General features: G+C 41.4%; 1 protein-coding gene across 5 annotated transcripts in view; it reads left to right on the forward strand.

The window, feature by feature from the left end:
• The window catches only part of PLCE1 (phospholipase C epsilon 1), a 143,440-nt gene that overhangs the window by 87,369 nt on the left and 33,595 nt on the right, over window positions 1–22,476 (forward strand). For all 5 annotated transcript variants that reach the window (XM_081006752.1, XM_081006750.1, XM_081006749.1 and 2 more), the window contains 6 exons: window positions 8,855–9,000; window positions 10,402–10,660; window positions 12,569–12,783; window positions 18,773–19,448; window positions 19,714–19,896; window positions 22,115–22,232. In XM_081006752.1, the coding sequence (XP_080862878.1) occupies window positions 8,855–9,000; window positions 10,402–10,660; window positions 12,569–12,783; window positions 18,773–19,448; window positions 19,714–19,896; window positions 22,115–22,232 (1,597 nt within the window). The remainder of the gene's footprint in view (window positions 1–8,854; window positions 9,001–10,401; window positions 10,661–12,568; window positions 12,784–18,772; window positions 19,449–19,713; window positions 19,897–22,114; window positions 22,233–22,476) is intronic.

Below are 22,476 nucleotides of genomic sequence, written 5' to 3' on the forward strand. Positions count from 1 at the left end.
GGGGGAAACATGCATTAAAAATGCTAAGAATTGAAGAAAAACCTTCCTTTTTCTTGTAATTTGAACATGTTGGTTTGGGTCCTATCTTTGAAACAGTAGAAAACAAATTTGGACCATCACCTATGTACCGTATCTTTCGCTCTATAAGACGCACCAGACCATAAGACGCACCTAGTTTTTGGGGAAGGAAAACAAGAAAAAAAATATTCTGAATCCCAGAAGCCAGAACAGCAAGAGGGATCTGGCTTCTGGGTTAGCCTCTTGCTGTTGTGGCTTATGGGATAGCCGTGCGCAGCCTCTCCCGGGCAGCGGGAGGAAGGCTCCCCCAAGAGCCGCGCTCCCTTTAAAGAGCGCGCGGAGCATGTGTGCGGCTCTTGGGGGCTTTTCCCCTAGGAGGGAGAAGGGCAGCCCTTTTCCCTCCTTGGGGAAAAGCCCCCATGCTCCACACGGCTCTTTAAAGGGAGTGCTGAGCAGAGCCTCCCGCCTGGATTCACTCCATAAGATGCACACACATTTCCCCTTACTTTTTTAGAGCGAAAAATATGGTAATTCCTTTTCAAATATTTGAAGGAGGCTTTCATATCACCTCTTAATCATCTCTTCTCCAGGCTAAGCACACACAAGTCCTTCAACCATTTCTCTTGGTGCTTGGCCTCCACCCCCTCCCACCCCCCAATCTTTGTTGCTTTCCATCTGGGTATGTTCCATAGGTTGCAGTTCTGCACCCCCTTAACTGGGAATTAGACCCAGTCAGCTCCATGGGACTTACTTCTGAGTAGACTGGTATAGCATTGCCACTTTAGTCTTTTAACAGAAAATAGAGATGTCTTAAAACTATCATTGTGCTTCAGCAGTGGGTGGAATGTAAATAAATATTTCTCTCTGCTAGTTCAGGATTTTTAGAATGCCTAGCTGGCTTTGCAGAAACCTTTTGAAAAGATTATGTTTGTACAAGTATCAAACTGTTTCCAGTCCTTCTTTGGAACAGTACATTTAAAGTGGTGTATAATCATATTAAAACGGCCAAAGTTCTTTGTTAGGATATTCCTTTCCTCCCGAGCAAATTAGCCAGTCAATCTTATTCTAGTACAGGGACAATTACAGCTCTTACAAAAACCCATGTATCAAAATGTTGTAATATTCCTAGTTAGTGTTTGTACTGGATACGTGTCCTAGATAATCTTGGCAAAATAATCTTCATTGACTACAGCATTGTATGAAACTCATAATATGTAGCAACAGCATGAAAGCATTACCTAGGGTTGTATGAGGAAACTGCAGGAGAGCCGTAATAAGGAATAGTCAAATCCATTAGGGAATATTCAGGCTAGGACTAAAAGCAATGGTGCAGGATATTCCCAAGCAATAGATGGCTGTGTTCATGGTTCACCAATGACAGGAGCGGAGAATCTTTTTACACCCGAATGCTGTGTTGCCTTTCACTATTTCCCCCCCTGCCCATAGCTTTTGTAGTGTTCATATACCCAGGAATGGCCGATATTATTTTATATGTAGAAGCATTACCTCTGTTTGAGCATGAGATGTGTCATTAGGGCAGAATTGGGTAACCTTTTTTGGCCCGAAGGCCGCATTGTCTTCTAGACAACCATTTGAGGGCCACTTGCCAGTGGTGGGCAGGGCCAGAAGCAAAAGGGACAGGGCAACTACTGGACATTTTGCCTTAGGCCAGAATTTGGCTGTACTAACCCATCTCAAGGACATGTTCCAGCTAGGAAAAAAAGGGGGGGCAAAGCAGGACTAGTGAGGGAGGTGGCCTGGGGAGACTTCAGAGGGTTAGATGGGGAAGGCTGGCAAGCTGTGCTTGGGCCCTAGGCTTGAGGTCCCATCTCTGACCTATGGCCAAAATCATGCAGAGAGCAGGGGACCAGCTTTACAAATACACAGGTGTACCTGGGAACTGACCTACTTAGGCTTTGGAGGGGGGGCAATGTCTTCAGCAACAGTCTAACTACCCCTGGTGTAAATGATTGAACCAGATGCTGTTGGACTCCAACTCTCATCAGATCTCCAGCCAGCATGGGAGTTGTAGTCCAGGAACACCTGTAGGGCACCATATTGTCTACCCCTAGTGTATACAACTGGGATTTAACCTTTGGGATTACAAGAGCAAATCTAGGTTTTTGGTTTTAAGTATCAAACCGTCCTTCTAGTGTTTTTAGTTCTTTCTTTGAAATGGTTTTTCTTTCCTGGCTCCACTGCATTCAACCAGATGTGTTTTACTTACAGAATCATATCCACTGTTCATCTCTGTAGACTGAGTGACAATACAAGCATGAATATGTGATCTGATCTTATTCAGGAATGTTAAAGAATCAGCTGATGAAAATGTTTACTAGGAACCAAGGTACAGCTCATATAGCAGCCTTTAGCTAAGCTACGTACCTTATGTGCTAATTTTTGCTTAAGTGATTATCTCAGAAGAGGAACAGGCTATGTCCTATTGACGTCTTGTTCACATTCAAATAGGTCAGAGCATATTATTCCCTACCCAGCTGATATAGAATAATATATTTGAACCAGAGATACAATGACTTTATTTATATATTGTTTATAAAATATTTATGTTTGGGCCTGAGTTTTGAAGATTAAGACCTAGGTCCCATGACTGAGCTGAATGGGGTTTGGAATAGGTGCAAGTCTCTCCTCGCCCTGCCCCGCCACTCCCCTGGAATGTGGTTCATTACAGCATCTTCACCTTTTGAAATTGACTTTTGTATTATAGGTAGAAAAGGTGTATATAAGTAAGTGAATCAGTTGACAAAATACCATGGTTTGTATTCATTGTAGCACTGAAGTAAATGTTCCATCAGTGCAAAGATTTCTCCTGTGTGTCTCCTAGATCTGGTCTGCAGTTTCTCCCAGTCCTCCAGAGCAGATCTGGGGACAATGCAGAGGGAGAAGAGGGAGAAATCCCCCTGCACTACCAATAATTATTGCACTAGCCCAAAAGATTAGCTAAATACCGCCCTATAGGTCGGAATCCTCAGGTTTTATCTCTTGAACCACATTTATTTCAACTTGTAATAGGTTTTTTTGTTTTTGTCTAGGACATGTTGCTTCACTTTTCAAAGGCTTTGTTTGCATTCCAGTCCAGTTTTATATTTATTTGTTTATACTGTAAGGTTTAGAAATATATGTACTTTTTGCTGTACTAGTCTCTGCGGGTCCCTAATCTCATCCACAGTTTACAGCTATATTTCTCTGTCTTCATGGCTGTGTAAAGAATTTTTCCTCCTGCTTGCGCCAGATCTTTTCTCAGATTAAAAAAAAGTTTTCTTTTACTGATGTGTCTACTCAGTTCACAAACAGCAGCTTTAAAATTCTGTCTAGTAATTGAAAAAAAAAACAATTACTTGTTCCAATATGCTCATAATTATATTCATAATTAGTTAGAAACAAATGCATAATTTTAGAGCACTCAAGTTATTTCACTGTAATCCTTCCAAGCAAGTTTCCTGCCTAAGATATAAATTAAAAGATGTAACACTTTGATCCACTAGATAACATCATTGGGCTTAATGTGACTTTATAAAAGCTGTTATAGCTTAAGCTTGGGGTTTGACTGCACGTTTGCCATTGCTCTGTAAAAGCTTGGCTTTACTAATGTGCATGCAGTTGTTGTTATGCTTGTTCAAGTCTGTCCAGCTTATTATTTTCACCCCCTAAACTGTTGTAGCATGTTATTGACCAAAGAAATAAGGAGGGAACTGGTCTCAGCAGCTGTTCTACAAACACTGTATGGCCTGTTGTTGGCTTGTCACTTAGTGTCCTCAGCACTGGTTACAACTATATTCCTTTGTTGATTCTTTGTAAATTATTAAGTGTATTTGAACAAGGTGATATGCAGAGCAATGGTCAAGCTTCTCCAGAGCAAAGTGGTCAAGGGCAGATAACTCTGTCTTGGCCTTACTTGCCTCACAGCGCCTTTATAGGGTGACCAAATCTAACATGCCCATCAGGGCAGCCCAGGACATTTTGCAGCTTCAAGCAAAACAGAGAATGCTGCCTGCCCCAGCTCTGCTGCACAGATGGGCATGGAGGCAGCCACAGAGGCAGGCAGGCGTGGCAATGGCTCTGGTGCCCCCCACCTTGTAGAGCACATTTAGTGGAAAGGCAGAGTAACCTAGAACCATCTGTGAAAGCTGTGTTGTGCTTAGTGAAAAGTTTAAAGGGGGCTCTGTGAATACAGTGGATCCTCCGGATACGAATTAAATTCGTTCCGGGGGTCCGTACTTAACCTGCAAAGTCTGTAACTGGAGGCGCCACTTCTGTGCACGTGCGCGGTGCGATAGAGCGCTTCTGCGCATGTGTGCGTGGCGAAACCTGGAAGTATACACTTCCGAGTTTGCCGCGTTCGCAACCCAAAAGTTACATATCCAGAGTGGTACGTAACTCGAGGGTTCACTGTAGTTCCAGTTAGGGTTGTGCATTTTTTTTCTCATATGAGGAAAAATGTGAAAAAAGACTATCAGTGTTTCTCCCATGACCATGTTAGTTCTGGATTAGAGGGGAGAGCTGAAATGGTTTCCCCCCACTTGTTCCACTGAAATAAGTCTGTCTGTCACCTGAGGGACACTGTTGGCTACAACCCAAGCTCTTTTATAATAATCACAAGTATTTAAAATGTTTTGAGGGAGAAATTCTGTAGTCTTACAATTCATTCTTTTTATTTTATTTTTGTCTAATGGGGATGCTCCTCCAAATGCACCTCTGAATATTGCCTACTGCTTTAGATGTGAAAGTATGAAACATTTGTATTGCCAAGCTGTTTACAGGTTAAATAGTTAAGCAGTAGCACTTCTAAAGAAATCTGAAACCCTTTTTATAGTTCTATATTCTCTTTTGTGCTTGAGGCTTTCCAAGCTTCTGTTTACATTACCAGGACAACTGGCCAAAGCTATGCTGTGCTTAGTGTAGAGTTTAAAGGAGGCTCTATGAATAATTCCAACTAGAGCTATGTATGTGCGATGGGTAAATGTGATCTAGTTCCAGGTTATGCAATTATCCATCTTACTTTGTTCACTTACAACAAGTGTAATATAATAAGTAAACAGTCTGAAAGGTCTATTAATTTCCTGATTCACTTATCAACCAGTTTGCTTGTCTTGTTTTTCCTTTGTGGGTTATTCATAGGGCATATGCATAACAGCACAGTCCTATGCCAATCTGCACAGAAGTAAATCTTACTGTGTCCAATGGAGCTTGCTCCTCTGAAAATGAGCATAGGATAGCAGCCTATGTGTGATTTATTTACTTGAGATTCTGAAAGCATAGTAGTTAGTTGGTGATTCGCTAGCCTTGCAGATGTCCCTTTTTTTGTTCTGAAATGTTTTATCTGTTTGAGACAAAAAGAACTTTGCAGCTTACATCCTCAGCAGTGTTGTGCACAGCTGAAACTGTGAATTAGATACACATGTTTTTGGATTTTCCCAAAGCATTTAATGGACTAGCATAAGGGAAATTGTTTATTAGCCATTAGCATTTTCCTTTGTATGTTAAGATTAAGGGCCAGATACATATCTCAAAAATAAAAATAAGGGCATGCTAGCAACACCCCTATACTCAAATGTTATTGCCTAACCTTCACCTCCAAACCATTTGCCTGAAGGACACAACCACAAGTTTGAGTGCATACATAATGCTAAGCCTAACCTTGGCTTTCCCCTGGCTAGCATGACAGTAGCAGGAGCAGAGGAGAGACACTGCAACATGATCTTTGTTCTGGAAACTTGCACATTTTCTCCTCCTTGCTCACCCACTGCTTGACTTTGTGCTACATGTGAACTGTCTCATTATGCTCTACTCAAGGCTCTGCTGTGTATATGTTGCGTTCATTTTGTTCTCGACTTCCACCGATTTAAAAACCAAGGAAGTGCTGGCTCATTTACGTAAATATATTATAAAACATAATGGTGCAATAGTATTTTATCAGTGCTTAAAGTATAGTTCAGCATTGGCATTGATAAGAGTGCTGGGCAGAGCAATCTCTACCTAGGGAGCTGGCTTGCATCAGCCGGGATAGGAAGTGAGGAAGTTTATTTTTTGATGCAAAGACTGGTACAACTCAGGGACTCAAGGAATAGGGATCTGGGGGGCTTTAAACTTCCTGCACCTCCACCACATGTGGAAAAAGAATATCATGGCATATCCAACATTTATTGCATCCACTCTCATTTATCATTTTATTATTCAGTGAGTTCCATTGCCACAGTACTGCCATTTTTATGCAGTTATCCTTGTAACTCATTGCTACTGGAAAATTTGAACCCTTTTAAGAATTCTGATAGCTGCTTTGAAATTGTCACTGTGCCATTGATTTTTATGGTGATATTTTGAATTAGGGTTTGATTGAACTGTGGATTGCTTTTATTGTTGGCCTCTTTGCATTCCACCCCCCCCCCCATTTTTTAATATTATTTTAAAGAAATAATTAAAGTTGTGGGGTTGCCTATGCTGGATTAAATTGAAGCTCTGAGTAAAAGCAGATAAAATTGCCTCTCTCTTGGACTTTGCTGTACAGTATTTGATTTGCTGTTCTATCAGTCAGCAATCAGATGTTCAGGAGATGTTATCTAAATTACAGTAAAATTATATACTGTATAATCCATCTGTTTTTTGTAGATAATTTTAAATTTGTTCAACACATTCTTGTGGTTGACTTTACAAGGTTTGTATCTTTAAATTTAGCTGTCAGTAGAAAATGAAATAGTTTTCTGTCTTTGAAGGGAAATGCGTTTTTATCTGTTATGTGAAGCTCTCATCACTGAAGATATCCCTGCAAACATAAATTACAAATCCTTCAGGACTCAAGAAGGAAACTAAATGTAGGGGGGGGGGGGAATCACATTTTTATCTCATGTTGATAAGTGTTTACACAATGGGGGGAAACAAACCCTAGGGAATTTCGTTGTAAAATAGTCCAGTTGGTTTGAATTAGATTTCCATGTGAAATATAGCTTTTACTTACTTACTTTTTTTTTCTTTAATAAAAGTTGTGGGAAAGTAAATGGAACATTTTCTGAGTGATAAATAGTAGCCATCTATATGTGATCAGGGTTTGAACACACAAAAATCTATATATGAAGATTATTGTTCTCACTGAGCCCAATGAAATATGAGAATTGCAAGTACAGTCACAGTGGGAAAATGGGATTTTAGATCAAACTGAAGCTGGGGCTTTTTGCATGTTAATATTAGTATAGCTCTGAGAACTCAACCTGTAGTCAAAATCTATTTATTCTAAATTATTTCCAATATTGAATAATAATTATTATTATTATTTTAGTGAAGTACTATGTATATCAAAAAGCTATAGATGGAGGAGCATCATTATACATTTTTACAAGTGACATGATTTTAAATTTCCTTTTGGATAGAATGTTGCTCTTTGTTCCTCAAAAACAAGAGGGTTTGTTAATTTTTCTTTGCAGTTATTGCATCCTCAGGACAGTGTTATGGAGAAGATCCCATTATAAAATAATTTTTGATGAATGCTGAGCTGTGCTACTGAGGTTTTACAACCCCAGAACTATGTAGACGAGGGTTGGTCAATGCGCCTTCTAGATGCTGTTGGCTTCCACTTCTCATCAGCCCCAGCCAGTGTGGCCAGTCATCAAGGTTAATGGGAGCTAGAGCTTGTTTGTGTGGAAGGCATATTACACACTCCTCGCCCGGGCCAAAATGAGGGTGCACAATGGATTGGACATGAGTGTGGAGCAGACCACAGATTTATTGACTGTAGTGCAGTAAGTGAGCTTGGTATGGCATTGGAGCCAGGATCTGTTTGCCTAATAAGACTTCCGATATGAAGTTCAATACACCATCCTAGCTCACCTGCTGGGGATTTCTGTGGGAGTTAATGAGCATAAAGGACCCAGCGCAGCAGAGATCAATGCAAGTGGAACCACACTGTCAACCAGAGGTGAGTGGCACCATGCCTGGCCACCTGAGCTCAGGCCAGGAGCCGGTGCAGCCTCTCAAAACCCCAGTGCCATACCTGCCTAATTTGTTACAGGTAAATAGGTTAAATAAATGCTACCGACTGAGAAAACGGCAAAAGCCTCTTAACCCCAGGGCCAACTGTGATGGAAATTAAAATTTCTTCCTGACTTTACAGTTGTACCTTGGACCCCAAACACCTTGCGACTCAAACATTTTGCCTCCCGAATGCCGCAAACCCGGAAGTGAGTGTTCTGTTTTGCGAACGTTCTTTGGAACCTGAACATCCGATGTGGCTTCCGATTGGCTTCCTGCAGCCAATCGGAATCTGCGCTTTGGTTTCCGAACGTTTTGGAAGTCGAATGGACTTCCGGAACAGATTCCATTCAACTTCTGAGGTACCACTGTAGTATAAAAGGAGGGAGGGGTGGAAAATCTGGCCATTGTAATGGCAGGTGACCTGGCATTTTAAGGCGTCTGATGCCACACTCCCTTCTCAAAGATGCCACAGGGCCATGTGAGATTGCGAGGCCCTGCAAGATCTCAGGGAAGACCTGCCCTTCTCTTCACAATTTAGAAGCACCAAATCATGTGCAATATCTGGAGGATACCATGTTGGCTCTGCCTGATGTGGACTTAAAGTGATTTACTTCTGCAGGAGTTCAGTTTCATCCTGCCCATGTTTACTCTAAAGAAAGTCCTATTGATTTGAGTGGTACTTCCAAGTAAGTTTGCTTAGTCATGCAGTCCTTTCAAGTCAGTTGCTTGAAAACTGAGATAACTTATTGAATTGGGGGAGGGGAAAATTAAATAGGTTATGTGAGTATAAAGAATATGATACAAATATGAATGGTTTGTTTTTTGTATTGTATTGTATTATTTTTATTATTTAAAGGTGAGCTCTTGGGTGACATGGCTGATTCTGACTGCTGGGTCTATGGAGGAAAAGCGAGAAGTCTTCTCCTATGTGGTACACGTGGCAAAATGCTGCTGGAACATGGGCAACTACAACGCTGTCATGGAGTTCTTGGCAGGCCTGAGGTACTTGCAGCTCATTCTTCAAATGATGGAGACTCATCATAGATTAAACTACAGCTTCTGTTACTTGCAGCTGTCCTTTTAAAAAAATAAACAGTGGACTACACGCCATCAGTCACACTGCTAAATAGTGTTCTGTTGCTAAGTTGCTTCGTTTATCTTGTCCAGGGAGTTTATGACAGGCTGTTTTGGGAAAATTCACTAAGATGGATGACGGAGGTTAAAATTGGTGAAAGACAGGTCTTTTCTCACAATTCTCCAGAGACCACATCATTTATCTTTCTAAACAATAAACATGGAAACTTAAAAATAAAATAAAACACCAGCTTTCTAAGAGCATAGATAACAGAAAAAGGCATTCTAGAGATTAAAAGGAAGACCACAAAACTTTTGATAGAAATTGTTTCTTACCCAACTCAAAAATGTTAAAAACCCTTCTTACTCCATTTTTCATTAACATTTTACTGATGTTACTGAAAATCGAAAGTGCATAAATACAAGGCAAGAATTAAAGGTAATGATAAGTCTCTTCCCATGCGTCCTGGAAATGCCAACTGCTTACTGCACTGTGGCCACTGTGAGAACAGGGTGCTGGGTTAGATTAGCCAGGGGTCAGCAAACTTTTTCAGAAGGGGCCAGTCCACTGTCCCTCAGACCTTGTGGGGGGCCGGACTATTTTTTTTTTTGGGGGGGGGGAAATGAATGAATTCCTATGCCCCACAAATAACCCAAAGATGCATTTTAAATAAAAGGGCACATTCTACTCATGTAAAAATACACTGATTCCCGGACCGTCCGCCGGCCGAATTTAGAAGGCGATTGGGCTGGATCAGGCCCCCGGACCTTAGTTTGCCTACCCATGGATTAACCTTTGGCCTGATCAAACAAGCTCTTATTATGTTGTTATGAATAAATTGTTAAGCTATAGCAAAAAAGGCCTCTGTGTGTGTGTGTGTGTGTGTGTGTGTGTGTGTGTGTGTGTGTGTAAAGAAACTGCGCAAGTAACCAAGGCTTTTTTTGGATTTTTCAGTACAGCCATAAGGGCAAGCCACCCCTCTGCTTTCAAAGCAGCTTGTCTCACTGACAATTTTAAAGACCCATCACGCAAAATCAGTGATACTTTTTATTATTAACTGCATTGCATAGCATTTGATAATCTCAAAGCCTGTGGTTACAAGAGGTGTGTAGCTTTTTTATACAAATTGTCCCAGTTAGGAATTTTAAAGGAACCCTGCTTTTTTATCCATTTTTGCATACATAAGTAACATAAGTAGATGTGAGTTTCATTTTTCAAAGAAGAGCAACAGTGTAAATGAACTGTGAACGAAAGCTTTTTAGCATGCAGTAGTCTGATTTGAATTAATAAACTTCAGAATATGATTTGCTTGCTTTTTTCTCAAATAGGTCAAGAAAAGTTTTAAAAATGTGGCAATTCATGGACCAGTCTGATATTGAAACAATGAGAAGTTTGAAAGATGCAATGGCACAACACGAATCATCATCCGAATATAGAAAAGTTGTCAACAGAGCTCTGAATATCCCAGGCTGTAAAGTCGTTCCTTTCTGTGGTGTATTTTTAAAAGAACTCTGTGAAGTTTTGGATGGGACTGCAAGCCTCATCAGACTTTGTCCTCAGTATAACTCTCAGGATGAAACACTGGAGGTAAAGTAATGAGAGAGAGCATTAATTGCTAAAAGACCAGTAATAATTCCTGCTTTTATTAATAATTGTCCACATATGAAAATGTACATGCATTCAATCCTACAGGAATGATAGGGGTGGATTTTGGATTGGTTTTTATTTTAGCGCCCTGTCTAATTTGCACTTCCTGTAACTATATGCAGACTGGGGGGGGGGGGGGGGGACATAGCTATTTTTTCAAAATTTACACTCCTCTTAATTTTGCAATGCAGTTCTCCAACCAAAGGAAGTATGGAGAAATTTATATATTAGGGGAAAGTGCATAAAGATGCATATACTGATGAAAATAATGAACAGAAATGTATAGAAAAAAATTCTTTCAAAATTTGTGTATTAGGCAAAACTGCATGCATTAGGAGAAATGAACATTAAAATTCTGGTGATTTTTCATGACAACTTTTTTTAAAAAAATGCAAACTGATGCAGAAATATGGAGAATTTATGATTGGAAAAATGAGAAAGTGAAATTGGACCTTCCAGCTCTACAGTTCTATGGTTCTGTGACAGAGCCTTCTGTCCCTTTTCTAAAGTAAATAGATGTGTAACGTAAAAGCACAACACGAATCATCATCTGAATATAGAAAAGTCTTCCAATAGCTTTCTCTTGTCTAGCAGCTGAATTGGACTATTGTGGATTAGGTGATGAGAGAATTATAGATCCCCACTTTATAGTGCTGCTTGCTGCCTTTTTCCTCCACAAAGTCTGTAAATTCCCAATGCCAAATTACAATTAATTAATAAGATTACTACTGTTAATCATAATCTTGTTATCTAACAGTAGTATGTATGTGTTGTGTGTTGGAAATCTAGACTATGGTCCAAAAGGTCTTCAAGAGGCTTGTGACCTGTTGTTGTTGTTGTTGTTGTTGTTGTTGTTGTTGTTGTTACTCTTATTCTTGGAAAAGCTGGCACCCAGCTGGGATGGGAGTGGGGAGAGACAAAGGACAAAGCTCCCTAAGGCTCATGGAACTGAGTCTATCATTCTTTGGCTCTTGTCTGTGGATTTTGAATCAATAAGAATGTTGTAAATTAATTTCCAATATTGCCTCTGTTAAATATTCAGGTTTTACATCTTCAAATTCACATATTACACAGTGATTTCATTGTTAACATAAAGCAAAATTAATGTTTGACACCGTAAGCATGTAGGCTGATTTTGGTCATAACTGACATGCAATATGTACCTATGAAATAATGTGCAGCTTGCGGCTTAAATGAAATACTCTAAAAGCCTCAGCTTTTATCTTAAATAAAAAGGTAGACCCTTGTTATCGTAACGTTAATTTGAAAATGATGTGGGCCTTGGGCATGTAATTGGAACGGGCCCTTGTTTTGGTTAATTAAACTTACTTCCGAATTCATGTGTTCATAACTACTGCCTAAAATATATATAAAATTATGGTATGAGATATTCAGTGTCACTGTCTTGTAAAACAATCAGTTGGGTATTGTGCCAGCAAACATGTGCATAGAATTGGAGGCAATAAATCCAGTCATTCCAGGGCAAAATTGTTGAGAGAGAGACAGAGACCGAGGAATTCAGAGTTCCTACTATGTGTGCTATGCAAACAGCGCTTTGGTCACATAGAGCCAGCATGTGTCTTAAAACGTGGTAGTAATTAAGGTTGCAATCCTATATCCGTTTTCCTGAGAGCAAACCCTATGCAACTCAATGAGACTTGCTGGTCAGCAGGCATGTGTAGACTTCTATTGTATGTAAGTAGATCTAACAGGATTCCAGCTGGCAGGGCACTACAGAATCACCTCCCACATACAAGATGCTGTTGCTGTTATCTTTTGGATTGAAATGCCCATCTGAAGTAATTATGCTTACCGAAACGTTGTTGATTTGCATGGATTTTCTTTTAGTTTGTTGCAGAATACAATGGGCAAGACAACTATTTACAACGGATAGGTCCAGACGGCTTACATAATACAGAAAAAGAATCAACAGCTAACTACATCTTTCAAACCATTCGGAGTTGTAATCGTAGCTTGGAATCTGAAGATGGAGAAGATAATTTCATCGACTATGAAAATGGAAATTCCAGAAAAAATTCTTTGAAGGACAGAAACCGCTATCAGTAAGGCTTTATGGTTTGGGTTTGTTGTTGTTGTTTTAATTTAAAAAAAAAATTGTTTTGCTAAACAAAACAAAAAACCATTTACAGTATTCTGTGTATAACACATCCACTAAAAATTCAAATAACAATATTTAGAAGGGAACAGTCTAATCAAATTGCCTATTGCAATAAATTAAAAGGCTTTTTGCATCTAACCATGCATTTTCTGTACTTCTTAAATGTTACTGTGTTTGCAAAATTGCTTCATAAACTATGATCTGAAGTTGACTTTCTCCCCACTAATCTCATAGTTAAAAGTGACTGCAGTTTGTTGGAGGTGAGATGACATTGTAAACTGTAAACTGGGGTTGATCTTAAATGAAAGCAGAAGCTTCTGAACTCCTCCTCACAACCAGGCCAGAGGAGGACAAGTGTGGCGTGTAATCCCAAGACTATGTGCAAACCACCCCAATGTGTCAGCTTTATATGTGTTTTCCTATTTTAATGTGCTTGCTATATAAAAATAATTAATTTTGGAAATAAGTCCTTTTAATGCAGCCTTCCCAACCTGGTGTTGCCTAGATGTTTCGGGCTCTTAATTCCTGGTCATTGACCATGCTCGCTGGCAGTCATGGAAGCTGAGGTCCAAACCATCCAATGGGCACCAGGTTGGGGGAGGCTGCTTTAAAGCACATATCTGCTATATTGGACTGCTTCCAGTTCCAGATATTTCTCAGAGTTATGCATGGAATCATGTCACTCAGATGTTTAGAATCCTTCTCATTAAATTTTATGTTCCCTCATGATGTAATTACTTCTAGGCAAAGCTGTTTCATCTTGTGCATGCAGCTTTTAGAAAGCTACAGATGCAACTAGGGCTTGTTCAGTGATGCCAGGAATAGCACTATGGCATCTCTGTTGATCTTAGCTCAGAACATTATATCCTGTTGGAACAGCATTCTGACCCAGTCAAAATAAAGGTTATTTATTATTGTTCCTAATCCCACTACTTTTAAGGGCAAGTTATCTGAGGCTCATAAATTATCTTGGGGAAAGCTTATCAGACTAATAAACTCTTTGAATATTCACAATAGAGTGCAGCCATTCAGCACAGGTGTTGTTTTAATTATGAAAGCTCATGTTCTCTGACCTCGGATCCCCAATTTCTCTCTGGGTTGTGAGAAAACCACTTATAAGTCCAGAACACGGTGCACTTAAATGCAAATTATATAAGAGCAGTGGAGACTTTATTGGACAATGCTTGAAAGAATTTATTAGATCTGTACTCGCAGGAAGAATTATAATATCTGTTTGTGGTTCTTCATGAAGGATACTTCTTAAAGGTCGGCAGCTGTGATGTATAATGAATAGCATTTTGCAGTTGGCCACACAAGTCGTCCCAGGTCCAAAATCTTGCTCATCTGTAAAGTTCAGTGGGTGGTCCTGGGGAAGGTCACTGTTTCTCAGTCTAGGCTTTTTGAGAAGGTGTTATAATTTGGTTTGGATATATTGCCATCTTCCCTAAGAAGGAAATAAATATTAAATTAATTTTGCTTTCTTGCCCAGTATACATTAAATTCAAGTAGTAAATCTGTTCTGGTTACATGGAACATAGCAATTAATTATCTTAATAGAGGCTATTGGGTCTAAATTATACATTATACTGCAGCTATATGTAGCATAGCTCCTTCTCTGTTGTAAAACCCACTTGGAGCAGAAAGTTGAAAGAGTAGGGAGTGCTTTCCATGCCAGATACTTTCCCCTGGATAATTCATCTCTTCCCGGCATATGGATCCATGTTTGCAGGGTAAACTTGGTTCTGCCGCATTGGGGAGAATAAAAATTGTTAGGGACAGGAGCAGCTGACAGGAGAAGGATTAAGTGTACTCATCAACTTGCTCCTAAATCAGGCATAGGCAAACTCGGCCCTCCAGATGTTTTTGGACTACAACGCCCATCATCCCTAGCTAACAGGACCAGTGGTCAGGGATGATGGGAATTGTAGTCTCAAAACATCTGGAGGGCCGAGTTTGCCTATGCCTGTCCTAAATCATTGCAAAACACCATCCCAAGGAGGTAGGAGCTGCAATGTAATGAGTACTTTGGCCCTTAGACTTCACAATGCTGGTCAGAGGAGAAAGAATCACAGTTGTTCAATTATGTATCATGACTTTTCTTAACAGTCTGATCCTAAGACTTACTGAACCACTAAGACCACCGTCCAGTAAATGCCTTTTTCTGCACGTAGCACCAGCAACATGTTCTAAATGTCCTTATTTCCTTAATATGTGCATGAAGTCATCTTTGCTTCCTGACAAAATAGTTTCTAATAGAATTATTATCATCTGGCAATATTTCTTTCTGGGCAGTTGAGCAACATCTGACGCTGAGTGAGCCTTTCAATTCACCTTTTGACATCTGAAAAGTATTTAGAAAGCCTCATTATACCGTTATTTTAATAGTTCATAACTTTTCATTTCTTTTCTTCAATGTTTAACTTCTTTTTTAAAATTCAGATCCTAAACTTTAAACATTTCCTCTATAATATAATATGTGAAGGAGTATAAATCTTCCATTTGTTAGTAGAACAGAAAAGCAGGGCTAATATGCAACCGAATGGAGCATGTGTAAGCCTGCTCTGCCCCATTCCACTGCGCTCCTCCCACACTCCTGTTCTACCCTGCCCATTCTAGCCCATTGCAACTCTTTTTGTGATGTCGTTATGACGTTTTGGGGCTACTTTGAGGTTCGGCGTCGTGTGTGTATGTGTGCAATCGCACATCATTTAGATGCGCCTAAATCAGTCGGTGCCTGTACTATATCTTGCTGTTACGTAAATATTGCTGTTTTCAAGTAAACTTAAGCTTTTATTTATCTCAAGTAATGTGATTCATATTTAATGATTATACTATACCCGTTAGGGCCCAAATGAAACACAGGGGTACTTTTTTAATGGATAATCTCACACGTATTTACTCGAGTCTAATGCGCCATTGAATCTAATGAACACCTCAATTTTCAGAACCTTGAAACCAAAAGAAGTATTTGCTGGCGAATGTAAATGTGCCATTGAATCTAATGTGCACCTTAATTTTCACAAAGTAATTTGGCCAAAAAAGATGAGCATTAGATTCGAGTAAATACGGTAGTTAACACAAGTAACTTAAGAGTTTGTTTAGCTATGGGGTTGTGAGAACTGATCTGAAAGGAGCATTCAGTGACAGCTGCCTTCTGCATTGTGAGCAGTGGGGGCCGGGGGGGGGTGGGGAGAGACACCACTCATATATCTTGGCCTTTGTAATAAGTTCCTGAAGAATATACTGACAATTGATTGTGCCAGGGAACTATTATCTATAAACTGCCTATAGTTCATTCTTTAGTGATAGTAATACCCTTTTATGGTAAATGAAACTTCTCTAATATGACAGTGGGGAGTTTCAGTGACATAATGTTTTCCATGTCATGTTTTTTTCTCTCAAGCTAAATTTCACATTCTTTCACTTTTGATCAGAGCTTTTCATCAAGCAACTTGATTTATAAGATAGCATTGGGGGAGGGGTAGCTTTAACACTTGGAAGAATTTATGCTGTTTCATTCCAAAGAAGCTTGCAGTATTTTTTGTACTTGCAGTTGATAAGGGACTAGACTTCTATGAAGCCACTCTTTTTCCTTGACAGACTTGCATCCAGACATATATAGAGAGTGTGCTGATAATTATTGTGTGTGTGGATGTACACAGTGAGTGATATCAGCAGAAGAATAGGACTACATTCTTTGTTCTTATTTGATTGTTGAAAAACCGTATTACAGATTGGCATATTGCTACACTGTAATTTTGGTTTAGGAGTGCACTGAACAATTTGTAATTTGCATGCTGTTATTGTCTAGTTTAGCAGTTAGGAACAGATTGTTGTCAAACCTTTTCAGTCTGCCCATTCTGGAAGCTGTCGCAGGGGCTACCCCTCTCCTCTTGCTTTTGCATACCCACCTTTTGTGCTTTCATTTTTGATCCTTTCCCCACCCTTCATGGGCCAACTTTGACGGGAGGGGAAGACCACCATCATGACATCAGGTGATAACTTCAAAGAGTCTGGCTCCGAGAGCTCACTTTCGAGGGGATTGCTTTCTGCACCAGTCAGCTGATTGGTGTAGAGAGCCCTCTCCTCTGAGATCACTTTGCAAGCAATTTGAATACAAACCACCCAGAAAAATATACCATATTTTTCGCACCATAGGGCGCACTTTTTCCCTCCTAAAAAGCAAGGGGAAATGTGTGTGCGTCCTATGGAGCGAATGCAGGGGGGAGGCAGGTGGGAAAAGCCCCCAAGAGCCGCACACAAGCTTCGTGCGCTCTTGCGGGCTTTTCCCCAGGAGGGAGAAGGGACTGACTGGCTGCATCAGTCCCTTCTCCCACCTCCCAGAAAAGCCAGGAGAAGCCGCGCAGCCCCTTTAAAGAGCTCACGGCTTCTGCGGGCTCTCGGGGAGGTGGGGGAAGCTGCAGCAGATTCCCTCCTCCCCGGCTCCCTTTGAAGCAGCAAAGTGGGAGGGGAGCAGCTTACACTCGTGTAAGCAGCTCCTCTCCCACCTTCCTGCTTCAAAGCAACCACGGAGGAGGGAAAGAAGGGGACCATGGCTCCGCTTCCTTCCCTCGAAGCAGGGTGCGGGGGTGCAGGGGAGAAAGAGGGCAGGAAATAGATGCCGGGCAGGAAGACACAACCACACTTTGACCACTGGAAAGTCCACCCCAGCCTCCCCAGATTTCCACTGAGACGGCCAGGCTAATCTTGATGGCCATAAGTCAGGCTCAGCATTATTAACTGGACTTAGATAAGCCATGGTTCCCCTTCCTACCCTCCTCTGAGGCTCAATTTAAAGCAGCAAAGCGGACAGGAGCCGCCCGCTTTGCTGCTTTAAATAGTTTAGTGCAACATTTGATTCAGAATATTTTTGTGTGTGTTTTCCTCCTCTAAAAACTAGGTGCGCCCTATGGTCAGGTGCGCCCTATGGTGCGAAAAATACGGTAATTCACAGGGCTGGCTCTCTGTACCCATCAGCTGATAGGCAAGGAAAGCCATCTCCTCTGAAATCCTTTTGCCCAAACCACTTGAAAACTCAGATCACAGGGCTGGTTTCCTGCATTAATCAGCAGGAAGAGCCATCCTCTCTGGAGCGTGTTTGTAAATGCCAGCAGAGTTTAAAGAGCTGGCTTTCCGTGCTGATCAGTTGATGGGTGCAGAGAGCTGGCCCTTTAAAGTCTGCTTGCCCGTGACCATTTACAAACAGTCCCACCAGGAACTCCCTAACGCAGCTGATCCCAGTGGAGCTCCCCATTAAGACTTAGGCACCATTTCTCAAACTTTGGTCTCCAGCTGCTGTTGGACTACCATTCCCATCATCCCTGACCAGTGGTCCTGCTGGCTAGGGACGATGGGAGTTGTAGTCCAACAACAGCTGGAGATCGAAGTTTGAGGATATACTAATAGAGGAGGCCCTACTTGGAAGGAACAATGTAAGGAACAAAATAACCTAGGACATCAGGTGTGGGGAAAGAGGGTGTAGTTGAACGGAAATAGCCTCAGGGGCCAAATTAGGATCCCTGCTGTGTCTAATTAGGCCCACAGGCTGGGATTTTGCCAGCCCTATTTTGGAAACTGAGAGGGAGACTAGTAGAGCATAAGCAGGCAAGAGGAAGCGAGACCTCCATGGTCTTGGGCATGAATGTGTTATTGGAGCTGCTTTGCCTCCATGGATATAATATTCACTTGCCTGAAATAAGGGTAACTTATGCCATTTATGCCAATACTGTCCACCTGTGTGGCATGTTTGCTCCTGTCCTTCCTCCTTCTGACAGAACAAAGTCATTCTTGAGATTCAGGTTAGGAATAGTTTACTTTTATTCACAAATATGAAAGAATGCAGTTGTATGCTCACAGAAATTTCATGATGAAATAGCTTGTTCTATGATCACATATGCTAAAGAAAGACTTGTTGCATCTTTGCTTCTATGCAGGTTTCTAACAGGAGATCTGTCAGATTCTGAAAGCGACATATTTGAGCAATTCAAAGAATGGACTACCCAGGCAGCTGAAGAGCAGCAGCAAGCTTTTAGTCATGGGATAGAACTTATTCCCTGGTATGTGCTGTCAATCAGAGCTGACATCCACCAGTTCATGCTGCAAGGCGCAACAGTCATACATTATGACCAAGAGACACACATTTCAGCACGGTGCTTCCTTCAGCTTCAGCCTGACAGTAGTACGTTGACGTGGGTGAAACCCACCACTGCTTGCACTGCAAATTCTAAAGTGAAACTGAGCATGCTGGGAAGCACAGCTGACCTTGGGAAGTTTCAGTTTCTTGGCAATACTGGATTAAATGGACTTGTGGAGGGTTGCTTAGACTTGTTCTCCGCAAAGGCTGTGTATATGGGGCATTCTGGCATTGATATGCATGCTGTGTGTGTTCAGAACAAACTTTGCAACATGTCCCTTAAAGAAAACGGTGTGACACTATTATACGGTCTTCAAACTACTGAAAATAAGTTGTTGCACTTCGTTGCTCCAAAATATACTGCTAAAATGCTCTTTGATGGATTGATGGAATTAATGAATGCTATCAGAAAGATGAAGAGATTTCCTGATCAGAGATTGCAGTGGCTGCGGAAACAATATGTCAGCCTCTACCAGGTAAACGGTTGATTTTCCTTGTTCCCTAGCAGGCAGAACACATGCCATAATTCGCCCACTGAACCCCTAGAGAAATCTCTTTTCCATTCTCCTCACTCCTCACTCCATAATTCTATTAGCTGCTCATGTTAGTTCCTCGGGGCCCTATTCCAGCCTACTCAATGTTCTTCTGCTCCTGTGCAGTTAAAAAAAACCACCACACCATTATATTTCTTTATAAATTCCGTATCTTGTGCATTTTAATAAAGCTGAGGACTTTTATTAGGAGGACGGTCGATATGAAGGCCCAACGTTGGCTCAAGCCGTTGAATTGTTTGGAGGGAGGCGCTGGAGTACAAGAAATACAAGCCCAGGAAGCCTGACAAAAAATGTAGAGAAGCCAAGCGTGCAGAGAAACAACACACTAGGAATCAGCACAGCTAAGAAAAAGAAGAAAGTACTCATGAGGGTAGGACGCTTGTTATTTAATATTGTTGGAGGCATGATTGAAGCTTCATTGTCCAGGACTTTCTCCCTTGCTTCCCCCCACATGGCCCCCAAATTGGCTTGCAGAGGGTGGGGAGTCAGGAAAACCTCCAGAACAGAAAGTGGGGTAGGGGACCGTCCCTCTATTTCAACTTGTTTGCATATCATTTACTTCAAAACAGTGGGGGTTTTTGTTGCATAATAATACAGAGGTTTGCCTATGTTTAAACTGAAATAGAATATTCTGGGTGGTATCTTTTTTACTTCTGAGTAGAGACTTTTTATTATGGAAAGCAAAGAGAAGGGAAGTATCATACATCTGAAGCATACGTAGTATTTTTGCCTATCCAGAAAGTATAACTCAATGAGAAAAGCACTTGCGGGAAAGGCAAAATCAAGTCAAGCTAAACTTCTGGACCTGCCAATGAACATTCTGTACTGGAGTTGCAAAAAGGAAGGTTGAAACAGGAGGCAGTGGAAGAATCTTAAGTTCAAAAGCGTCTTCTTAATAGATTGTAAGACTTGGAGGATAAACACAGCAAGTTCCTTCGGGGAGCCCTGGTGCACCCAAACCCCATGCTAAGCAGGATCAGCCCCTCAGCAAGGAGCTCTTTGGCACACTAAGCAGGATTGCTCTCCCTTTGCATCAGCCAATGGGCAGCTGGGTCCCACTTAGTGTTGGACTCAGGGGGGCTGGAGCGCTCTTCTGCGCCCGAACTCAGCACTAAGTAGGATTGTTATCCCTTTACATTGGCTGTTGGTGAAGAGAGAGCGATCATGCTTAGTGCTGGCTTCTTGCTTTGCACAGGGCTTCCAAGACTTCCAACAACCAGTTGGTTAACCATAGGGTCAAACTCCATCCTCACCTGTATGCTGTTACGTGTAGGGCGGGTGAGTGTGGCTTATCCCAAATGGCCCCCTGGCCAGAGGTTTCTCACCCTTGAATGCCTCCAGTGGAGGACAGAGGAACATACAACATACAAGCCCAGGAGAAGGCTTGGTTCATTCATATAGAACGAAGCCATAGTTTATTTAGCATTACTGTACATCCGAACATGGCTAATATGTAGAAAAATTGGTTTCTTAAGTTTTTGCAAGACTCTTAATCAAGGCTTGAACCTGTGGGCAAAGAGTAAGATTTAGTCAAATGTACCCTTATCAAATTGATATCCTATTCAGCTGGTTTATGACAATGGGATAGGACAAGCCAGACAGCTGAAAGGCTTCATAAAATGGTCCGTTTCTGTATAATAATAATTTATTATTTATATCCCGTCCATCTGGTCAGGCCTCCCCAGCCACTCTGGGCAGCTTCCAACAAAATACTAAAATACAGTAATCCATCAAACATTAAAAGCTTCCCGAAACAGGGCTGCCTTCAGATGTCTTCTAAAAGTCTTGGTAGTTGTTCTCTTTGACATCTGGTGGGAGGGCATTCTGCAGGGTGGGTGCCACCACTGATAAGGCACTCTGCTTGGTTCCCTGTAACTTGGCTTCTCACAGTGAGGGAACCACCAGAAGGCCCTCGGCGCTGGACCTCAGTGTCCGGGTAGAATGATGGGGCTGGAGATGCTCCTTCAGGGGCACTGCCTGTGGGTTTGCTTGTTTGTGTTTTAAAGCGGTCATTAGCAAACATGGAGCCCTTCATTTTGGATCCAGACTGTGGCATTTTTGCAGGGAGGGGAGGCTTTTAAAAAACAACTTTCCCCATCTCCCCCCTTCCTTAGGGAGAAGCCCTCCCAAACTACACTTTGCCCTGTAAGGCTGAGGAAGAATGTACAGGTATCAAATTGGTACCTGTCTGTTTTGCTCCGAGAGGCAAACAGCAGCTTTGGGAAGGACTAATTTCCCTGGCAAAGTGCACAGAGGAAAGGCTTAATCTCCCCATCCCACAAGTATCACATATCCAGTTTGGATCATTGCCCTTCCCTCCTTAGGGTTACATTTTTAAACCCCATGGGCTCTCATCCATGGATCTCTGGATGGTTTCATCCATGGATTAAACGCCTTGTTTGGACCTCAAATGAATACCTAATGATCATTTTCTTTGACGTGCTACCTGCATCCCTTTTGTCTCAGCAAACCGATAATAGCTTGCTCGAATAAATGTTCCACATGCAGCTTTGTAACTTACAAAGTGGATGTTGATTTTAATATGCAGTGTTTCTAAAGATGTTCATTATGAAGGTCATTGTTTTAAGGGTGAAAGTGGAGATGGCACTGATGATGAAATGGCAACCCGGAAAGCAAGACCTTTTAAGGAAAATCGAAGTAGAAGTGGTTCAGACCCTCAGGATATTGATGAGCAGGAAGAAGCAGGTATGTGCTTTTGGGTGTGTGTGTGTGTGTGTGTGTGTGTGTGTGTGTGTGAATGAATACACAGTGGAAGTGAGGAACAGGTTTAAGGATTTAGATTTGGTGGACAGAGTGCCTGAAGAACTATGGATGGAGGCTCGTAACATTATACAGGAGGCAGCAACTAAAACCATCCCAATGAAAAGGAAATGCAAGAAAGCAAAGTGGCTATCCAACGAGGCCGTACAAATAGCGGGGGAGAGAAGGG

Source organism: Podarcis pityusensis, assembly GCF_964106645.2.
Source record: "Podarcis pityusensis genome assembly, chromosome: 5".
NCBI classification, from domain to species: domain Eukaryota; kingdom Metazoa; phylum Chordata; class Lepidosauria; order Squamata; family Lacertidae; genus Podarcis; species Podarcis pityusensis.